This window comes from Sinohyriopsis cumingii, chromosome 4 (assembly GCF_028554795.1).
Source record: "Sinohyriopsis cumingii isolate HCF-2022 chromosome 4, ASM2855479v2, whole genome shotgun sequence".
Lineage (NCBI taxonomy): Eukaryota > Metazoa > Mollusca > Bivalvia > Unionida > Unionidae > Sinohyriopsis > Sinohyriopsis cumingii.
The window spans coordinates 139,612,970-139,634,385 of NC_142964.1; the positions used below are offsets into that span (position 1 = coordinate 139,612,970).

Here is a 21,416-nt window from a genome sequence, read left to right on the forward strand (position 1 = left end):
AACATAATAATAAAACACGAACCTACAATCTTAGCGAAAGAGAAGATACCTTGGTGCATTTATATAACTGAACAACCAACTTCACACACATCACAATGTACGCTTCAGTGTATGGCATACCTAAAAGCACAAAAAGTATCTGTCATTTAAATGTTGAATGTCTAGCCCTTTTCGCATCCTATGCAACAGTGAAATATCAAGTGACGATATTACTAATATTTCATCATCTGTTGCAACGCAATGGTCATTCCTTTACTAGCAGTGTTGAGATTACGATTTTGAGGATCAAGTGTTACCATCATCAATAACTGAGGATCACATGTTACCATCAGCAAGAATACCATTATTCCGTTGATTCAGTTATGTAGAATTGCTGCAAATATTTGCTGGTGTCACACTGACCGATTCGTAGGTTTGTTTACATCATCATGTGTGTGATGAACTCCATACTCTAAATCAATGTAACCGGTTTAAATGTTATATATTCTGCACGCCGATGATGCGTGCCACACTTTCAAACTCCTCCTTTTTCCTTTGCCTGTGATTTTCTTTTTTCCAGTACTTAAAACAAAATAATCTTCTAGTATGTATGTATATATATATACATATATATATATATATATATATATATATATATATATATATATATATATATATATATATATATATATATATATATATACACGAACATGCAGTTCACTTATTTCAAGTCATGAATGTTTTTGTTTTTTCTTCTCGACGGAATTCATCTTTAGGATTAAGGAAGGAAAGGGTCCAATCCACGACAGATGTAATGGACATAAAGAATTAAAGATCAACGTGGATTACCCATTGAAAACGTCCAAAAGAATATTTCGGTGCGTACGTGGTGAATATCTGTCGCAAACCGTTAACTCCTTAAGGTTATAAGTAACTCATACAATAAATAGTGCAAAGCATTATTTAGAGATAAACTAGATACAGTGTAAGAACTTCTGTCATGAGCATGGAGAGATAAACTAGATACAGTGTAAGAACTTCTGTCATGAGCATGGAGAGATAAACTAGATACAGTGTAAGAACTTCTGTCATGAGTATGGAGAGATAAACTAGATACAGTGTAAGAACTTCAATCGTGACTATTTGGGTGGATTAAATATATCCTCCATTTACATGCATTATTCCCATTTGCGCAAAAGTGTATGAGAACCATGCACTGACAGCGTGAACATGCGGGAGTATATTGTATCCTTATCTCTATTGTACTAATATGCTGTCAGTGCAAAGTATCGATCCGGAAAATATTTAGAGTCGATAAAAAAAACTTGCAACCGAATTTGTCTGCATGCTAGCATTACGTTTCTGATACATCAATGCAAACAAGTGTAAATATTATTCATTTGCTGATTAGACCATTTCTTTATTATTTTGCTATGCTCTTGTACAATGAGACTGTTCTATTTTCTTCACAATGTGGCTCCCCAATATATGTGCTGTATTTGAGTTTTAGTAACCTAGTGAGTACAAATGTTCTATATCCGAGAAAGTAGTGGGGACGCTGAAGTGATGCTATTCAGTGCTTGCTATAGTTACATACATTCTCAATTAATAAACAGGCGACCTTTCGCGGTTTTTGGAGACAAATATTGTAATCTTTTTGGATGGTCCTTTTTGGCGAGTCTTCATTCGGTAGTAAAAGCTCTGTTGCTTTGGAGGGCTTATACAAATCTTTCCAGAGTTTTATTGATTTAGATATATGTATCAGAATGTTTTAACTGTTACCATATCTGTCCTTTTCTTTCATCTTTCTCTGCCGAATAAGAATGGTTTAACTGTTACCATATCTGTCCTTCTCTTTCATCTTTCTCTGCCTAATACGAATGGTTTAACTGTTACCATATCTGTCCTTTTCTTTCAGCTTTCTCTGCCTAATACGAATGGTTTAACTGTTACCATATCTGTCCTTTTCTTTCATCTTTCTCTGCCTAATAAGAATGGTTTAACTGTTACCATATCTGTCCTTTTCTTTCATCTTTCTCTGCCTAATACGAATGGTTTAACTGTTACCATATCTGTCCTTTTCTTTCATCTTTCTCTGCCTAATAAGAATGGTTTAACTGTTATCATATCTGTCCTTTTCTTTCATTTTTCTCTGACTGATAAGAAGCTTTGGTTGAGATTTGTCATGTCTATTGGATCAAAACATCAATGGAAACCATGCATATGATATCGGAATCATGGAAAAGATACGCCGGTGTTTCTTGCCGTTTCTTGCGTCCATTATATACTGGTAGTAAATGATAGAAACATGTTCGCTTAAAAATGCTTAAATAGTTTATGTTTTGTATATGTAATTTGTTATGAAATAATGTGGTTTCCACAAGCTTCTATGAATCTCTCATCTGTATACATATTATGTTTGTTGCGTGCTTTCGGAACAAGAATAAAGTAATGTGCCTTCTTATTGTTGTAGCAATTTATCCCGTGGACGTTAAAACCTGTTACATGTTCTAACTCGACTTTGTTTCATTTTCAAACTTTTGTAACTTTGTGAAACTTTGTTACTCATTAATTTTCCTTACGAAATAAACAGATATTCTTAAAAAGCATGCAGGTACTTATCTTCTTCTACAAGTGATGAAGAGAGTACGTTTTTGTTTAATACAATTGTTTTATTTAATGACATTTCGTTACGATCAGCTGCTTCACAATAAATGAACTCATCATCCATTAACACACTCCTTTTCTTTGTTTTAATACTATTATATACGTTTACATTTTTAGCAATTTATGACACACGGTAGTTTTATAACGAATGCTCTTTAATATATTGGTATTTCAAAAATCGAGAAACAATTCAGCATGTGATAGTTTTCACTCCTGTTTAGTTATAAAAATAAAAACTAAAGCTGACCTAAAGATAAACCCTAACTCCAACCGAGGCCGTTTGGTCCCTTCCATGTTTTAGTTTGCATATTAATTAACTGCCTAATGTAAATGCCTTTTGCGAACGAGTACAAGTGTAGTAGTTGTAGAAACAAACATTAGTTACAATGACAGTGGGTAGCTAATAAAATGACCTGGAGGCACGCATATCAGCGGTCAACAAAATATTAAGAAAACCTTCCAATAAGAGTTTTTGTACATATACCGACACAGATTATTTTTCTCATCCAGTATTTTCCAATAAAATTAACATAACCCTGCACATTTGCAATGTGGTTAGCAGATTCAAAACACAGCATTCATTAAGTATTTTTATTACTTGCATTCTATATAATAAAGGTTATCATGTTTTGTACTCTTTTATGAAAAGTCTGAATAACTGTCCAAGTAGAATCAGGCTTTATATACCGATTGTCACGTTTGCCTGCCCGCGATTACGTAAGTCAGGAACAAAGGAATGGGTTAGCGCAATGAGTATGTCGACCCTGCACTGTTGTGGCGATTTTGTTTGTACAAGAACCCCCCCCCCCGTTAGGTGTTAACACTAGCATATATATGTTAGAAGCTTTGTTCTAAGAACAAAGGACCCTCAACGCTATTGTAAATCTCCCCGCTTTGACAGATGGTCTGAGGCTTGTCTGTTAATCTGAACCAACTGGGGGTAGAATTGATATCCAATCAGAACTGAGGAAGGGTGGGGCCATCAATTCGAAACAGAACTTAACAGTCAGTCGGACTGATAACGAATTAGTGATTTGTAAGCCGTCGTACTGGTAAAGCAGAATATACTCACTCCGAGGGAGCCACTCGTGATTTGGCGGGAAAACTCTTAGTACATTCTAAGGACAGAAAGCTTTGTAAAGGTCAGTGAGTTATTTGCTCGATTGTTGCAGAATGTTACGGCATTGTAATTGTAATTATGTGCAGTATGTATATTTACTTACTAGAATCGTTAGTACGTAGAATTACCCTTGTATTGTTTAATTTACATGCGTACTTGAGAAATAAGCTATGATTGTGTAGATTGCTCGCTCGTCAGAATTATTATTGTAATTAGCCATTAAGTTACTTCGTAGTAAACTAGTGTATTCATTATTGTGATATTCTAGATTTTGCAATTGTTGAATTAAATTGTAACTTTGGAAATAGTTGCAGTGTGTAAATTTAAATAATTTGAATATTTGGGTACACTTGTGGGAGTGTAAAGTACAGAAATGTGTCGGATTATTGTGATATTGTTGAGAATAATGAGATTAAGAATATATATATATATATATATATATATATATATATATATATATATATATATATATATATATATACATATATATATTGATGTGACGCAATTTAGTGATTTCTGTATGATAAGTAGGATACCGCTCTTATTGCAACGTTGTTTCTATAAGAACGTGTGTGTTTTTCGATGTGCACGAATGCGTGACCAAATATGTAGATAACCTTGATCTGATGATTGATTGATTGTTGATTTAGTGTGAGCGAGATGGCTAACACAAATGCTAACGTCCTTGTGTTTTTCGTAGGAAGCTTTTGGGGACAGAGTAGTCAAGTCCCGAGTCTCAGAGAGACAGGATAGAAGTAGGCGGAGAACAAGCTTCGTTGAAGGAAAAATAGAGAATAGAAGTAGGCGGGGAACAAGCCTCGTTGAAGGAGAAAGAGAGAAAGAAAAGGAGGAGGAGAAAAGAAGACGAAAGGGGAAGAGGACAAGGAGAATCGGAGAACGCCGGAAGGAGGAAAGCAAATGGCGTAGTAAACACAGAGGAATAGAAACCAAGTACAGGGGAAAGCCATCTCACACTAAAATCACGTGATGAAATAGGTTGTCACATGGTCGAGAGGAAGCGGATTGGTTAAGAACTTAATATCGTTTGATTTGTATTAAATTGTTATTCTTTTGGATTTCACCCTTGTGTTCTTAATAATTTAATTGTCGGTATTGCTGACTGGGGGCTCGGAGCTTTACCTCTCTCTATCACTAATTTCACTTCCTACAAAAACGAGCCAGGGTGGGAATTCCCCAGTAATTCAAATAAATATTGGGAGCACCCCACCCCAACGCATAACAGTGAGTCACATAGAACTTCACACCGCTCCTAGAAAATAAACAAACAAAATCAAGAAAAGTTATAATTGTTATGAGTTAGAAGTATTGCATAATGAACATCTCGAAGCACGTGCTATTGTTTTTTTAAACTACTGCGTATTAATACGAATATGTTAATGAGAGCAATGAAATGACCTGTTGACCCTAAGTAAACAAGTTCTACGTATGTAAAAATAGAAACATAAAACGGTTATATGTTATTACTGTATTATCACATTTAATCAAAGATATCATATGAAAATAACAACGTGGATAATTGGCTATGTGTTAAAGTAAGAAGGAAATGTTCACTGAGATTTGATTGATAAAAGTGTCAGAAAGAGTGTATTTAAACAAAGCAAGAAAAGAAAAGGAAGAGTAATTTGTTTTATTTTTTCCTTATTTTTACATTTTAATGAATACTCATGTGAAAATAGGAAATCTATATATATTAATCTTGATAATAATTATGTGCAAATAAAATGGCATCATTTAGAAATAAATATTGGTTTTCATATAATCATAAAGACTAGATATTTCAGGATCATTCGAGACAAGGCCGGTTACATTGGATCACATTTGATAGCGAGATTCCAGATATCTCACTATAAATCAGAACTTCCTTCCACATTAGTATAGGTTTTGTTGTAATTTTTTATGCATTCGTACAACCATACAATAGTTCCAGCTTTAAAGCACATCACTCTTTCTCCGGTTTAGGCATCAGTACTCCAAATTATCTGGAGAAATATATTCAACTCATTAACTTACCATCCTGGGTATTTAGTAATTTAGTACGTGTCGTATTATTGACACAAGCAAGGTGATCGCACTCAAGAGGTCACGAAAGTTTATTTTCATTTGGGCTAGGCAGTAACGTAACAAAAATCATATTGTCTCTTTTTCCCATTTTTCTGTGGCACTGTTTTCCTTCTATACTTTATTCAAACGCATGTAATAATTTGTCTTCCGTGTAAATGAATCCGTGTTAAAAAAAAAAAAAATATTTACTTATACATTTTCTATAAAAGACCCTTTCGATCGCTTTTAAGAGTTTTTTTTAATAAATCTTCAGTCTCTGGTGATCTCTCAACGAGAAATTGTTCACTGGGTACATGCTGCTTACTTCCTTTACACTTTTATCAAGTCAACAGAGCAAAACTATTAAGATGCACACTTTCTTTCTAAATAAATAATTCAAGGGTTATGGTCATTATAGCTTAAGAAATTATTTCTCAGTTTTAGAGCCAAGATAGTTTGTAGAGACCTTGATGTACGCCATCACTTGGACACTAAAAATATTTGCTAATAATATTCAAACGCGCACTGTAAATGGTGCATTTACTATTCAATAGTTGAAGCGATTTTACTATTAACGATTTGGATGAAAGACAAGGAAAACTTTTGTTTGTGTATTTATCCTCTGTGTAATAACTAAAACTTTTCATCCCCAAAGATTTTTTTATAAATAGATTTGTACAGTATTAAAAAGTCTATAATTCTTAGGTTCACATGACACACGCTGATTGAAACTAGATCGCGCTCTGAAGAACCGATACAAGGTTCGTAAGTGTCAATATTACAAAAGCAAGTCAGACTTTGCGCAGATACATGAAAAGGGCGACTTCATCCTGGTCACATATTAGTTTTATTAGTGACAGCGCTTTCTATGTTTGACACATTGACTTGATCCTCTCTTCCTTCTCCTCGTCTTCTTTTTCGAAGACCTATGCAGAAGCAAAGAACATCATTAAAAGCTTTTCGGAAATGTATGTGTGTCGTGTAATACACGATCCAGTTAACGGAGGGGTGCAGATGAGCCCACATGGCTATGTATGAATGCGCTTCGTGAGAGAAGGAATTATTGTGATCCACCACAATTATTAAGGCATATGGGATCCAACACACCGAAAATACTGCGTAAACGATGAAAAAAGTCTTTCCCACTTGAACTTTGACATTTTTGTGAAGAGGATTATTTCTAGCACAGTTCCTCATATGTTTTTGATGTTGGGAGACGTAATAAAAAATTAGAGAGTAGCAGACGCCGATCAAAATCATGGGCATCCAGACGAGGACGACAGAGAAAACGATCGTGAAAGTGTGATTAGCCATTCTGTCCCAAATGCAAAGGATTGCTTTCCGGTCAAATTGGTGATCTCCTATACCCGCTAGATTCAGCAAAACCAGAAATACGCCTAATGTATAAAATCCCACACAGAGGCATATACAATTTCTTTTCGTTAAAAATTTGGAATACAACTTCTGGTGGCAGATGTGGATATACCGATTTAAGCTCAGAGAACCAATCGACATCAACGAGCCTATACAGGATATGGTGCAAATACTTCCGATTATCTGACAAAGTCTGGGTATGGAGTTGAAGAATTCTTCACCCTCTAACTTAGCTGCAAGTAAATAAAATATTGTGAGGTACAGAAAATAGTTAACATTGAAAAGTTGCATAGATGATTTATAACTGCAAAACAAAACGTAAATTGGATGTTGTTTTATAATTATTGTCCCACTCTCTTTATTCTGAGCTTATAGCAGTTTAATAAAGTAAAGGAGCAGTCATCTAGAGAAGAGGTGGGTATAATTACAAATTATATTGCAGAGAACTCAACTCTAGCCAGACACCGTTACACACGAAATCAGGTTATAACCTAAGATTTATACGTTATCCTTCCCTTTGATCTGTACAACAATTGTGATCCTAATGCTGAGTGCATGTAAACTTGTAGCATACCATCAATCTTAATTCCATCCTCTGTAAATATTGACATCTACTTTGACTGACAGTGGATGAATTGATCTCCTGTGTACTTCTAATCTTCACAAAATGCGAATGTAAAGATTAAGTGCCACACTAATTAAATTACAAATCAAACTTGCTCCTGTTCCTGGAAAAGCTGTCCAAATTAACAAGTCGTTATGACGCCTTTACTGTCTTTATGTAAACATTTTACTGTGACAATAAAACTAAATCATATTCTGTTCCTAAAGAAACTAAACCATACTCTACGTTCAAGGAAATCTAAATCTAACTCTATGCCCAAAGAAATCTAAATCATACGGTCTGCCCAAGAAATCTAAATCATATTCTATGCCAAAAGAAAACTAAATCAAACTCTCTGCCCAAAGAAAACCAAATCATACGCTCTGCCCAAAGAAATCTAAATCATACTCTATGCTATGCTCAAAGAAATCTAAATCATACGCTCTGCCCAAAGAAGTCTAAATCATACTCTATGCTCAAAGAAAACAAAATCATAAGCTCTGCCTAAAGAAGTCTAAATCATACTCTATGCCCAAAGAAATCTAAATCATACTCTATGCTCAAAGAAATCTAAATCATATTCTGTGTTAATGCTCAAAGAAATCTAAATCATACACTCTGCCCAAAGAAATCATAATCATGCTCTATACTCAAAGAAATCTAAATCATACTCTCTACCCAAAGAAATCAAAATCCTACTCTCTGCCCAAAGTAAACACTCATACTCTACATGATAATCTTTTTTGTAAACATGTAAACAATGGTGTTTGGAATCAGAAATCTATGTTCACTAACAGCGGTCTTACAATAACAAATCCTTAATTCGTGATTTAAATGCAGACTTTGCTTTCATGTACCTACCCACAATGTTCATAGGATCGGCAATGGCTGTCACGAACATATCTGAGATGGCCAGGTTCACAATAAAGATCGACTCAATATTCCTTAGCTTTTTATGGGTTGCCACGGCAACGAGAATTAGAATGTTGCCAAACGTGCCCACCACGGATGCTATAGAAACGATGATAATGCTTGGAATGGCAATATGAGGCTTATCTTGAAGAAATTCCAGTCTCCCAAATACGTCATTGTTACCAAACATGGCGAATGGAGTAGTTTCATTGTTTATCATTTTGTGACTTTCTACGTCTGACAACATTTATGCTAGACCATTCTAGCGAGATTTCACAGTCATTGAGATTGTTTCCAGAATCTGAAAATTAAGCGGGATAGAAATTGGAATTTAAAATATAAAAAGAGGTTTATGTTACCTTGCTTAAATGTCTAAGAATCGAATCTTCTGCGCTGAAGTTATATGATTGTTATCAATATCAAATAATTCATCGCATTAATTAAAACATTATCATCGAGGCAAATCATTAGTATATGTGTTTTTATTACATTAGAATGTAAACATAATCTATTAGGATATACAAAATGATATTAATCTCTATTTTATCGTACATTTACATATAAATAAGTGGTATACACATAACTGACATATAAATAAGTGACATACACATAAATGACATATAAATAGATAACATATACACGAATGAATAAAAGCTGTAATACTTTTGCAGTTTTGAAAGAAACAAAGACACCGACGTGTGACTCAGCTTGTTAAAAAGACTTTGATCGAATAGTATGTTCTCATTGAGAATTTAATGTAAAACCGACATTCAGATTTGTAAATGATATGTGTATGTCATTTCCACAAAAGTGTTACATCACAACACTTCGTCCACTGCGAAGTAAGAAAAGGGTAAAATATAAGTGTATATTGCGCTGAAACGCATGTATAACTCACAGAAATTTGCGATATTAGGCAAAACGTAAATGAAAAACTTAGCTTTAACTGTGTTTATTTATTCATTTACATATGTTCCTCGCAATGAATACCATAGAAGAAGAAATCATTTTTATCACTGATATTACTTTTCTTTTATTTTTTCTCTTATGTCCTTACTTTTATTTATGTTATATGGTGCTTAAATAGACTTCATATATCATGGGACAAATCGAGGAAAAAAGAGGTGCAATTACTCAGAATTATTTATGAACTCGGATTCCATGTCATTAATAACATAATATATTTGCCATGGAAATAATACGATCCGAACTTAAATACTCTTCCGGATGTTTTTCCGTATTAAAAATTTAAGATATTTATTTACAAGGCTTATCTGATAGCGTTGTTATGATCTGAGCTAAAATCAAAGTAAACTCTTATAACTACTAACACCAATGCCAACGAAAGCTTTTTTTTTCTCCACTAATTAAAATGCGGGACGAATTTTAAATGGTGTTTCGTATATGATGATGAAACTTTTAAACAACAAAATAATTCATTTAAGCTCTCTTCATCTGGTGACTTAGTGTAAAATGTTAGGATTATGGCAAAAGAGTTCTTTGAAAAACGTTAAATGATTTTTAAAGAAAAGAGATATAGACCGTCAAGGAAACGGCAATACACAATGTCCAATACTGCCTGGATGATATCTTAAGTATTGAAACAAATAATAAATAGATCAAAAATGACAATGTCCACTATTATCCACAGTATTAGATAATGTAGACATAAAAATATCCTGGAGTCACGTTTGGTCTAGAAATGGTATTTCGTTCATAAATAACAATCAAAAGATCGATGGCAAGAAAGGGAAACTGGTATAATAACTTTTTCGACTCAGAACCGGACTTCAGAATCTGTATAGCCTGTTGCATGTACCTTGACGAGCCGTAAAAGTGAAATAGTATGAAATTCATGAGAAACACTAAGCATTATCACGTTAATATGAGTGTAATAAACAGCACTAATTCTGGTATATGAATCCTGCAAATTATAAATTAAAAGTTTTGAAGGAAGAAAATTGTTTTTATTATCATCATTTTCACACGCATCTATCACAACTGGTTCTGTATATAATAAAAACTGCTAATAACAAGGCTTGTCATGTCTAATAAATGTAATCTTGTCCTGAGTGTAGGTAAACAGGTGTAACAGTGCCAGCACAATAATCCCATGCACATAATGGCAAGTAATGACTAAGAGAAGCAATATTGGAATTTGTACCGAGACAAGGAAATACCAGTCATGGGGTTACATTATTTTTCTCCCCATGTTGGGAGACAAATAATGTAATCCCTAGACTGAGAATTCTTTGTTTTGGTACATATACCGACACAGATTATTTATTTCATCCAGTATTTTCCAATAAAATTAAAATAACCCTGCACACTTGCAATATAGTTAGCATTCTATATAAAAAGGTTATCATGTTTTGTACTCTTTTATGAAAATCTGAAAAACTATCTAAGTAGAATCAAGCTTTATATTCCGCCCTTAGAAAATAAACAAAATAATATCAAGACAAAAGTTCTAATTGTTATGTGTTAGAAGTATTGCAGAATGAAAATCTCGAAGCGTGTCCTTTTGTTTTACAAAACTACTGCGCATTAATAGGAATATGTTAATGAGAGCAATGGGATGACCTGTTAACCCTAAGTAAACGAGTTCTACGTATGTGAAAATAGAAACATAAAACGATTATATGTTATTACTGTATTATCACAAGTAATTAATGATGTCATATGAAAATAACAATAAGCAATTGGGGCCCTGAGTGTCCGAGTGGTATAAAGTGCTCTCCGTTACGGATCACGGCCATCTCACTTCTGTCTGCGTGGGTTCGAGTCTAGGATTCGGTCAATTTGGGTATGTGAGAAAGCTTGCCAGTAGCTTCTTGTGGGTCGGTGGTTCTTCCCGGGGTTTTCCCGGGTTCTTCCTCCACCATTAATACTGGCCGCCATGGATAGCCTATCGTGTGCTGAAAAATGGCGTTAAAACCCCACAACAACAACAACAATAAGCAATTAATATCTTTTATAGAGATATCTTTTAACTTTCATAACTTCTAATTTGGAAAAAAAAGTTATATCGCAGACAACGCTGCGATACAGTGCAATACTAATACTGGGTTCTTTTCTAAATAAGTGTGTAGTGACGCAGGAGGTATATAGTTCATGACATTTTAGGAAATTAATATTTTCTGTCGTGTAAATATGACAAGTGTTATTGCTATTACTAGTACAAAGATAGGTTACATATAAAGCTTATGGAATAGCATGCAGACTGATGAATGAACCACTCTGATTGGAAGTGCGTGAAGTTTCATTTGTTCACAATGTTTGATTAAACTGGGGCTAGTTGGGATGTTTGACAAAGTTTGAAGAACGCAGGTCTGACATAACACATTTCCATTTATTGCCGTCCTTGCGATATTTCTTGAGAGAGTTTCGATTTTTGTTAGCCACTGATGTGTATAGTATGTGTGTCTGGAACAATATTTTCTGTTATAGTTCATTCCAAATGTAGCATCGCAAATTTTATCCAATCAGTAAATAAATTTTCAGGTCAGCGTCATTAAATGTGGCTAAAGTTACAAAATTCGTTTCACACAAAGCATTTAAAAGTAATTATGTACTTTTAGCAACATTTAATGACACTGACCTGAAAATTGACTGAGTTACAGACAGTATAAAATTCACCAGATGTGTGGAACGAACTATAGTTTCTAGCATAATGCGAAATAGCTCGACCTCGTGTCCGTGTGTGTATCTATCTTTCTCAGAAAGTGTTTTATGGTGTGTTATCAAAGTTGGAGAGACCTTAAGCTGCTATATAGTTGGTTTTTGACTGAGACAACCTGGCTGAGACAACCAGACTGAAATAAGAAAGGTAAGGTTAGCAAAATAGCTATATTTCTCTGTTGCATAAACGAGAAACGTTAATATGAAGTATCAGTCACATCTTGACTTTATGTTCTTAAATTTACTGTGCGACCTACATGTGCTAACTCCTTGAAAGTGCTTAATTATAAATGTTTGAAGTATCCGGCAACAATTTATGTCACATTTAAGAACAAAATAAGAAGGAAATTACTCAGGAATAAGTTTGCAACATTTACCAACCTTTTCAAACGTGAACACGATTTGCAATAATCTAAACTACGCCGTTTAATTGAAACTTTAGAAAGCAGTCATTTCCTCCAATCTATCGGTTAGGCTTGGTGAACAGCCGACAGCTATTATAATGTGCATGACGTACTATGGTCAACGTGAGAGTCTTTCATTTGCTTTGAGTTGCTTAGCTCTTATTCTTACAGGATTTAGTTTGTAGTTCATGTCTGTTTTTGTTAAATATATCTTACAATTGTAGTAAACCATTGCTAGGAACGTCATAATTTGTTTCCTATTGCTTCATATAAGTACATGATGAAATATTTGATAATCCAACAAGCGCACTCTTTGGATATGCACTTAGGATGCTTTTGTATGATCCAAAATAAAAAAGAATCTATGCTGTGGCATAAAAATTGAAACCAGTGTTTCTTTAAAATAAAATGTTACTAATCATAGTTTCTGTTGACATGCGTGTTTCAAAAGGAAGCAATTTTGTTTCAAGACATTTTATCAGCTTTCTTGGTAAATTAAATCTGAGGTGTAATGTTGTGTAATGTGCGCTACAGCGAATTATCGTCAGCTTCTGTTTTCTCCTCGCGATGCCACATTCGATGTGCCCATCATAGAAATAACAGAAAAATCATTTGAAACGGACTCCCAAAGTAATGAATTGGAAACAGGTTATTTAATTAGTATTGAGAGCCAAATGCAGGTTCGTTTACATCTTTACCCAGTTTTTAAGCGTGTACACTGAGCAATGTCAACTAGGCCATTTACACGTTTATAAACGTCGAAGCCTCATTCAGAGATTAGCCCCAGGATAACCTAACAATCGTGTGTAAAGTAAAGTTTTGAAGGAAAGGGTTTTTTTATGACCAGTCAATTGGTAATGAAAGAACTATGCCCTTTGCGAGACTCTAACTTCACCGACTGTAAATCTGCTGGAATGTTCATCTTGATTACTGTGGAAGGATGATCAGGTTATGACATAAAACGTGGCGTGTTATTAAAATAGAGATAATTCCCTGCATTTTTCTAAACTAATAAACAAGAACATACACACGACGGAAAACGAAATATTACAAAACAGTCCAAATATCTATATATATGGTCATTTAATGTGCCGTATATCAGGAACCACACCTGAAAGACTTTTGTAGTATACACACACATTGTTATACAATTATATTAATCTGTCATACGTGTGTGTGTGTGTGATTTGGATTTTTAACGTACCTTTAAAAAATTTTCAGTCATATCACTACGATGTCTGCAGTGTAACAGTTTATAGTCATGTCTACCACTGGGGCATCATGCCGCAGACATGTGGCATGATGTCCCACCCAGTCACATTATCCTGACACCAGGCCGACCAGTCCTAACACTAATCCCTTAATGCTGAGCGCCAAGCGAGACAGCTATTAATACGATTTTTGCAAGTCTTTGTATTCGTTGTATAAAGTTATAGCAGCTGTAGTAATGATGAACAGATAGATGATCCTTTATGGGTGCTCATTTATAAATGAAATTTATGAAGTAATAATTTAGAGTTGTTTTCTTTCCAGTAAAATGTTGAAGTAGATTTCATTTAAATTTAGCACAAATGTACAATGGTATTTCTCACAAGACAAATACTATAGATATTAACAAAATAGCATAGTAGTGTAGTACAACGAAAATGAAATCCATTCGGATAAATTTGTGTTACACACTTAAATGTGTTTTTCAGTGTTGAACAGCGATGGTGATGCTCGATCTTTAACTGCTGTCTTTCATCATGTTAGCTCTAAATTGGACACAGATCACAAAACCTGGCCAAAAAATCCTGAGCGCTATCAACATTTGACATCATTTGAGTATTCATTTGCAAATAATCAAACAACTATTAATTGCAATATATATATATATATATATATATATATATATATATATATATATATATATATATATATATATATATATATATATATATATATATATATATAAGTGGATTTTGTCACCTGTTCGCGTTAGGATCATTGCGCAGAAATCTAAGTGAACAGGTCGGAAGCTATTTGTTACTATTTTCTCGACAATCTCATTTTCAGAGTAAATTGTTTTACGCTCTACCTTATAATCTTTAAGCTCGAACTGTTTGTTCTTTCATAAATGATCACGTGAAGATGAATTAATTGCAACCGTTGGCATGTTTGCAATCGATGTTTCGCTGGCATAATGTTGAGTCTGTAGTCACAGCACATAATTTTGTCTTTGCCTCGAACTTTTAGTTAGTAGGAAAATGAATCATTTTCCATTCAGGATTAGAATTGTATGTCAGACAATCAGGAAATAATTGTGTCTGACGTAAACTTCTGACCGTCGGGTATGATTTACCTTTTCTATATGGACGCATATGAAGAATTATATCAAATCTGTACATTTATCAACAAAAGTTTACTTTGACGTTGTCATGGTTCCAACGTTTCCTCAAACATACCTTTGAGCTACACTTTACTCAAGTTCATTATCCTTACGCCATTTGTGAGGTCATGAAGGGTTGTGATATGTGTGTAATATGAAAAAATAATATATAGGTTTTTGAACATAACTCATGCAGTAATCATGTGATTCATACGCGGGTCGGGTGGTTAGTGCTTGGTGATGTTTGACTGCTTATCTTGTAATCCATAAAATCATATGCTATTTATTATATATCTATCTGAATGGCATTGTGGTTACACATATAATATTTACTAGGTTAATCGTCATTTCTAGGACGGGAATAAAAACAAGTAAAGAGAAATATAAAAATTGGGATGAGAGAGGTTTAAAAACAAGTTTTAATATAAAAATACAAGAAAGTACTTTTAAAAAATCGGGAGTTTCTATCTCCCGTCGGGCATATGGAACAAACAGAAAGAAACACAGACAAAAGATTAATGTGAGTTTATATATATATATATATATATATATATATATATATATATATATATATATATATATATATATATAAAAGTATGAGATAATACGAATTCGAATAAGTTTGAGACAACTAATTTTTTAAGTGGTACTTCCACAAATCCCTGTAAAAATGTTTGCAGATTTTTTAAGTGTCATTAAAATTATGTCCATATGCTTCAATTGTCAACACACAGATACGTTCATGGAATTATTACACATGTGTTACTCCGTCGACCTCACGTAATAATAAAATGATGCCATTGGCTTCTTCTCAGAATTCGCCTGAAATGGCGTACACGATACTGTAGTGCTCAGGCCATTCAAGGAATTTACCGACAGTAATCACTGAAGATGTTAACGCACACACTCACACACCGCTTATATTGTCCTTTACTTTCTGTGTGGAAAGGTATTAGATGTGTGCAACTTGCAGTTTAAAAATTACAAATTGTGCGTGCCTCAGATCGTGCTTTTTGCTAATAATAAATTTGTCTTGCAATTTCCGTGTGTTTACAATTTTACTGACAGTCAAGGTGCAGCGAACAGACGATACCTATGGAAGCCTTTTTTGTTACCATTACATAACGGTTTAAGCATTGTGTTCATGATGCAGTGGGAACCACGTTAAGAAATATCTAACAGACGGTCTGAAGTACTACAGACGCTAACAAAAATGTCAGCTTAACTGAATTTTCCTGATTAGCATGCTACGAGATAATGGATTTTGTTTTCCAATCTGTTAACAACAGAACTTTGCCGAAGAATTAAAGACATATTCAAATTTTAGAAGCTCATGAGACAAACATGCACAACGACAGTGTCGGAAATTAGACCTCCAAATTTAACATAGTGTGACTGAAAGACTGAAAGATAGACAACGATAACATTTTTTATGTCCTCCCACCTTCATGCTTGAGGAAATCTACATTTTCACTGATACTTTTAATCCGCATACATACCTTAATGTTCGTCACTTTAGTCGATGTCCTCTCGAAATGTTTAAAGAAACACTAGTTGATCGTTCACGTGCAAAAACATTTCAATCTTCCTTGTTCGGGGGAAACCACCGATAAGACTACATTCAAGTAGAGCAAACATATAATTAAACAAGAACAAAATGTTGACACTGGGAGGACAAGTGATCAGATGGTTCACTTATCTACAGTGGTAAAACACTGGGGGTATTTTTTGTCAGCAGTGCGAAGAGATATCATATCAATGTTATTGGTCAATATGCAGTTACAAAGTTCGAAAAAGCGGTCTGTTTCTGACTTCATTAAATAACAAGTTTTATCTCTAGTTATCCGATAGTTTCTTGTATCACGTTCGATACAATCGATATGAACAGCTAGTTCATTTTGATAAAGGGGTGGTCAGGTTCATATTTATTTTGAACTGTTCTTAAAATCTCAGATATGACCAGCGGTGTCTGCTAAAGGAAACAAATTGCAAATAATGAAATAAAATGTTGGTAAATAATCTGAACTCTACCATTCGGAAAGTCTTATATACTTTTAAGATGTTCCATCCATGATTTAGGTACGTTGTGATCTTGGCTCATTTCGGTAACGCCAATTGGAATGTCAGGGAAACCTCAAAACTAACTCTTCCGCTCGTTCTCTATTACTCTCTCTCTCTCTCTCTCTCTCTCTCTCTACCGGCAAAGTTGTTTAGACTGTATTATTTAGATTTGTGTCTATATTTTCCTGGATGAAAATCCTTATAAGAAGATAAATCCATTAAAAAAAGCTTAGGGTTTAATGTTTTCCAAACCTTGAAGTAATCGGAGAAGGTTACTAACTATAAATATCACACCTACAATACTAGGAAAAAGCAGACAGCGAAAATTAGATTCACTTTTTTATTTCAATTTTTACATTTTTTTAAAGATTTAAATATGCAGTGAAACAACCCATAATCAAACAAACACTATACCGGAATCACCTTAAAACGAACTTTGTTTTGAAATCTTTATTTTTTTTCCTTCTTTGATGTCATCATTTTCTCCAATTAAATCAAAACCCTCAACTCCAAGTACCGAAACAAAATCCGATCCGAAATTTCAAATGTACACTAAAACAAACTTTTTAAAAAAAAAAAAGATTATTTAAAACTTCATTTAAAACTTGAAGAAAAAATTACGGCTGCTAGAATCCTGAAACACACTGAAGAAATTAATTTACGTTTAGCAACTAGCCTAGAAAGCTTATCTGTGAGACAATGATCCTGAAATACGAAGACAATTGGAATTAACACAATACTTGACATGCGCGTAGACACATATTAGGGCGGATAATGGACTAATCTGAAGCCTTTACACCATAAAAAGCCAACTTTTAAGGTGAATTTTTTAAAACTAAATGCTTTACGGTAAGCCATTGAAGAAAATTTTTGTTTATCTGATTATTATCCAATTGTGCTTAATGATATTCATTCATACAAAGTTCTGGCAGTTTCACGTACGAAGCAAACCGTACGCACAATGAAGCAATAGGAATGACAGGCAGATCGGTGCTTTGAGCAGTTGAGAAGATTTCATTCTGACTTCATCAAAATATGGTGCGTACAACAGTGAAAATGACAGGAAAGACAAAGTTTACTTTGTTTTTGTTTGGGGTTCTTTTCGTTCATTTTATATTCAATTTTTCACTTTGGTTCTTTGTTTATTGTTGCTTTTCACAAATTTCCACACATTCATTTCACAAACATCGGAATAATAATTTCGCCTGCTTGTTTTTGAGCTATAGGAGAAGCCTACTGCGACACCCAGAAACCTGTGAGCCGCACGATCTACGTTATAGTATGACGGAGTGTGCCGCATGAAAAAGCAACAACGTGTGAGTACAGGCAATGACAATCACGGAAAGACTGAATATTACAGCCGGAGAAAACTGAGCTTTGATATGACTGTATACATGGCATTAACCTTGTTTTTAATCCTTTAAACGAATCAATTAGTCATACCAATAACAAGCATTGTTTACTTAAAAAATTAAGTGCGATACAGAACAACCACACATTTTTATTGTTACGATACTATGGTCTTCAGCTAACAGAAAGAATCGAAACCAACAAGTTTGGAAAATTCAACAACCAAGTTATTTCCCTAGAATACAAAGTGAAAACTCAAAAAACACTCTTAGTATTGTGAGTTAAATTCTAAAAAATGTTGTATCGTAAGTCCAAAAATCCTCTCAAATTACATCGGAACACAACTAATAGTGATTCTACAGAGTGGTGTTAATGCCTGAATGAATTCATGTTTACCTAGACCTTTATATGCAGACTGTCACAAGAGTCACGAAACAACCGAATTCCCGGGATGTACGTCTTCTTCATTGGAAAATTCCATCAAATATTGTCAACAAATTCGCTTCCAGAACATTCTGAGGTCGTAATCAATGTAAGGTATTGAATTGAAATTTAAATTAATTTTTTTTTAAAATTACAATAGTGATCGAGGCCATAACTCTACCATCAACCACGGACATCAAAGAAGCAATCTAAATTGAATAAACATAATATTATTAAATATTCTGACACGAGGATGGAAGGAAAGAAGATAAACACTTTCTCCCGCTGGGAAATAGTTACAAAAGAGGATGGGGGAAATAATCCGAGCTCACAGGAAATGGGGGTCTCCGTGTACTAAAATTAAGAGATGTCGAGTTCAGAGAAAGACCCCGCCCTGCTAGCATATTAGCAAGTCTTTTAGCAAGAGAAGTTATCTTTGAGCAGCTAGAGTCAAAGGAAAATGTTTCATATGCTACAGGAGAGTATCTAGTTTTGAAAGAGAGTGAGACAGAGATGGGGGGGGGGAAGAGGTACGGATAGGAGGGGCCCCATCCTTAGATAGAGAGACAGAAACTAAATTGAAGACATCCATATCGCCAGACTACCACTGGAAATCCCCAAGGATGAAATTTTAGGTAAATTTGAAATAAGATTCCAGGTTATGTTATGTATATATATAATTTTTGTAACTTTTATTCTTGACTGTAAATTGTGATTATTTAATGCTGGGTTTGGATGTACGCGCATAGGGTCTATTTTAAGATGTTAAGAATGTAAACCTGCGTAGAATCTATAGAAAGATGCTTACTTAAATGTTTACAGTTACTAATAATAAAATTATTAGTAAATATATTGACAAGATTCGGGCTTTTCATACTTAACAGGTCAGTAAAGAGGTATCTTAGAAGAATTAAGTTAATTCCCGTTAGATGTTTTTTTAACAATGTTCAATGTTAGAAATTTGCGATTTGTCACGTATGTGGTAGTAGAACCCTTTCTTGCTAGCATATAAGTATTTGTAGCTAGACAATTTTAGTCATTCTTATTTCTTGTGTTCTTGTAACACTAAGTGTGCAGACGCACTTTGTGTTTTATTCATATGTAATTTGAGAGGAGACATTCGTTTGGATTATTCAGTGCATATAGAGTGTGCTCACTGGACTTTAATATAATTTTTGAACTACTGTGAATTATTCAAAAGGGCTCTGGACAATGCTATTTTGACGCGTTAGGACTGTTGGCGGAGCAGTATATCCTTAGATCTGAAATTTATACGGATCATTTCTTTCTTTTGGACATTAATATAAATTTTTCATAATTATTTTTGGATTCGATTAATAATACTGTTTTCATGGTTAATTTTGGACTTGTTTCATAATACTGTAAGTTCCTCTTACATTTTTATTTTATAACATTAATAATTAAATTGTTTGTTATGCTTTACAAAACATGTTGGTTTTGCTTCTTTCTGTTACTTAATTTGTGACCATAGAGTCAGAACACTTAAAAGTGAATAACTACAAAATGGCAACCCACAAAGGATTTCCAAGAATAGTCACTAGGAATCAGAATAATACAATTAGAGAAGGAAGAATATAGGAAGATCCCAGCTTTATTCTATAGCATGGACTTTCACTTTAAATCCTCCTAGTTCCGTTGTATCGACCGCAAACCCCGGAGGCAATGCAGAAAAGTGGGCCATCTCCCACGAGACTGCATCGAAGAGATCAATAGACAAAAACAAAAATCCAAATGGAAGCTATGCAGGAATGACCGAAAGTACTGATTGTATTGGAAGCGTCCCTGAGATAGATGATGAAAATGAAGAAATAAGTACTTGAGAAAATAAAAATGGGGAGGAAAGAACGCAAGCCAAATCAACAGAAACATTTATGGCGATGTCCCAAAGCGAGGAGAGGACGAAAGGCTGTGATAGAAGGAGAAAAAGGCTGTGCATGGTACACAACGGAGGAGCCCATTTTTTCAGACTCGGACAATGAAGCGGACAAAAGAAAACAGTACCCAAATGCCTTCAGAAAATGAGGAAGAAGAGACAGTGTTGGAACAAATCAAAGAGATTAGAATTAAATCACTCTAAATCTGTCTAAAACAACTGTGCAAAAAAATGAGACAGAATAAGACATAAATAATTACAAGAATACCAATCCGATTGAATAAAAATCAGCAAGAAGGTAAGAAGACATAAACATGTGTACACAAAAATCAGAGGATTAAATAGAAAAGATGGAATTAAAACAGGAAAAGAACAATAAATAGTCTGCCGATAAATGGAAAAGTAACAACACATAAAATGGAAATATTAAAAGAAATATATACATATTATGAAATGATATATACGAGCCAAACCATGCAACAGAACAAAGAGATGGATTGTAATAGTATATATTTATG

The 21,416-nt window shown here is 34.1% G+C and overlaps 1 protein-coding gene and 1 long non-coding RNA gene across 3 annotated transcripts; one reads left to right on the forward strand and one right to left on the reverse strand.

Moving 5' to 3' along the window:
• Positions 1 to 2,878: 2,878 nt before the first annotated feature.
• Positions 2,879 to 4,842, forward strand: LOC149802197 (uncharacterized). Its single transcript, XR_016420506.1, has 2 exons — positions 2,879 to 3,788; positions 4,467 to 4,842. It is a non-coding gene; the product is annotated as an uncharacterized LOC149802197 (long non-coding RNA).
• A 557-nt stretch (positions 4,843 to 5,399) lies between these two features.
• On the reverse strand, positions 5,400 to 16,941 carry LOC149802198 (melatonin receptor type 1B-A-like). Of its 2 annotated transcripts, none has more exons than XM_089954407.1 (3): positions 16,670 to 16,941; positions 8,667 to 9,018; positions 5,400 to 6,753 (listed from the first exon to the last, which is right to left on the reverse strand). In XM_089954407.1, the coding sequence occupies exons 2-3, from the start codon at positions 8,962 to 8,964 to the stop codon at positions 6,662 to 6,664; spliced, it is 390 nt and encodes a 129-aa protein (XP_089810533.1). In that variant the 5' UTR covers positions 8,965 to 9,018; positions 16,670 to 16,941; the 3' UTR covers positions 5,400 to 6,661. The 2 variants fall into 2 exon arrangements, with proteins under 2 accessions (XP_089810533.1, XP_089810532.1); XM_089954406.1 differs by having other exon boundaries at positions 5,400 to 7,434; positions 16,670 to 16,914.
• Positions 16,942 to 21,416: the final 4,475 nt, after the last annotated feature.

What these genes read in the sequence shown, in the direction of transcription:
- LOC149802198 (XM_089954406.1), bottom strand. Translation starts at nt 8,964, where the DNA reads ATGTTGTCAGACGTAGAAAGTCACAAAATGATAAACAATGAAACTACT. An exon ending in CGATCCTATGAACATTGTGG is followed by an intron (nt 7,435 to 8,666) that starts GTAGGTACATGA and finishes ATTTACTTGCAG; the next exon opens with CTAAGTTAGAGGGTGAAGAA.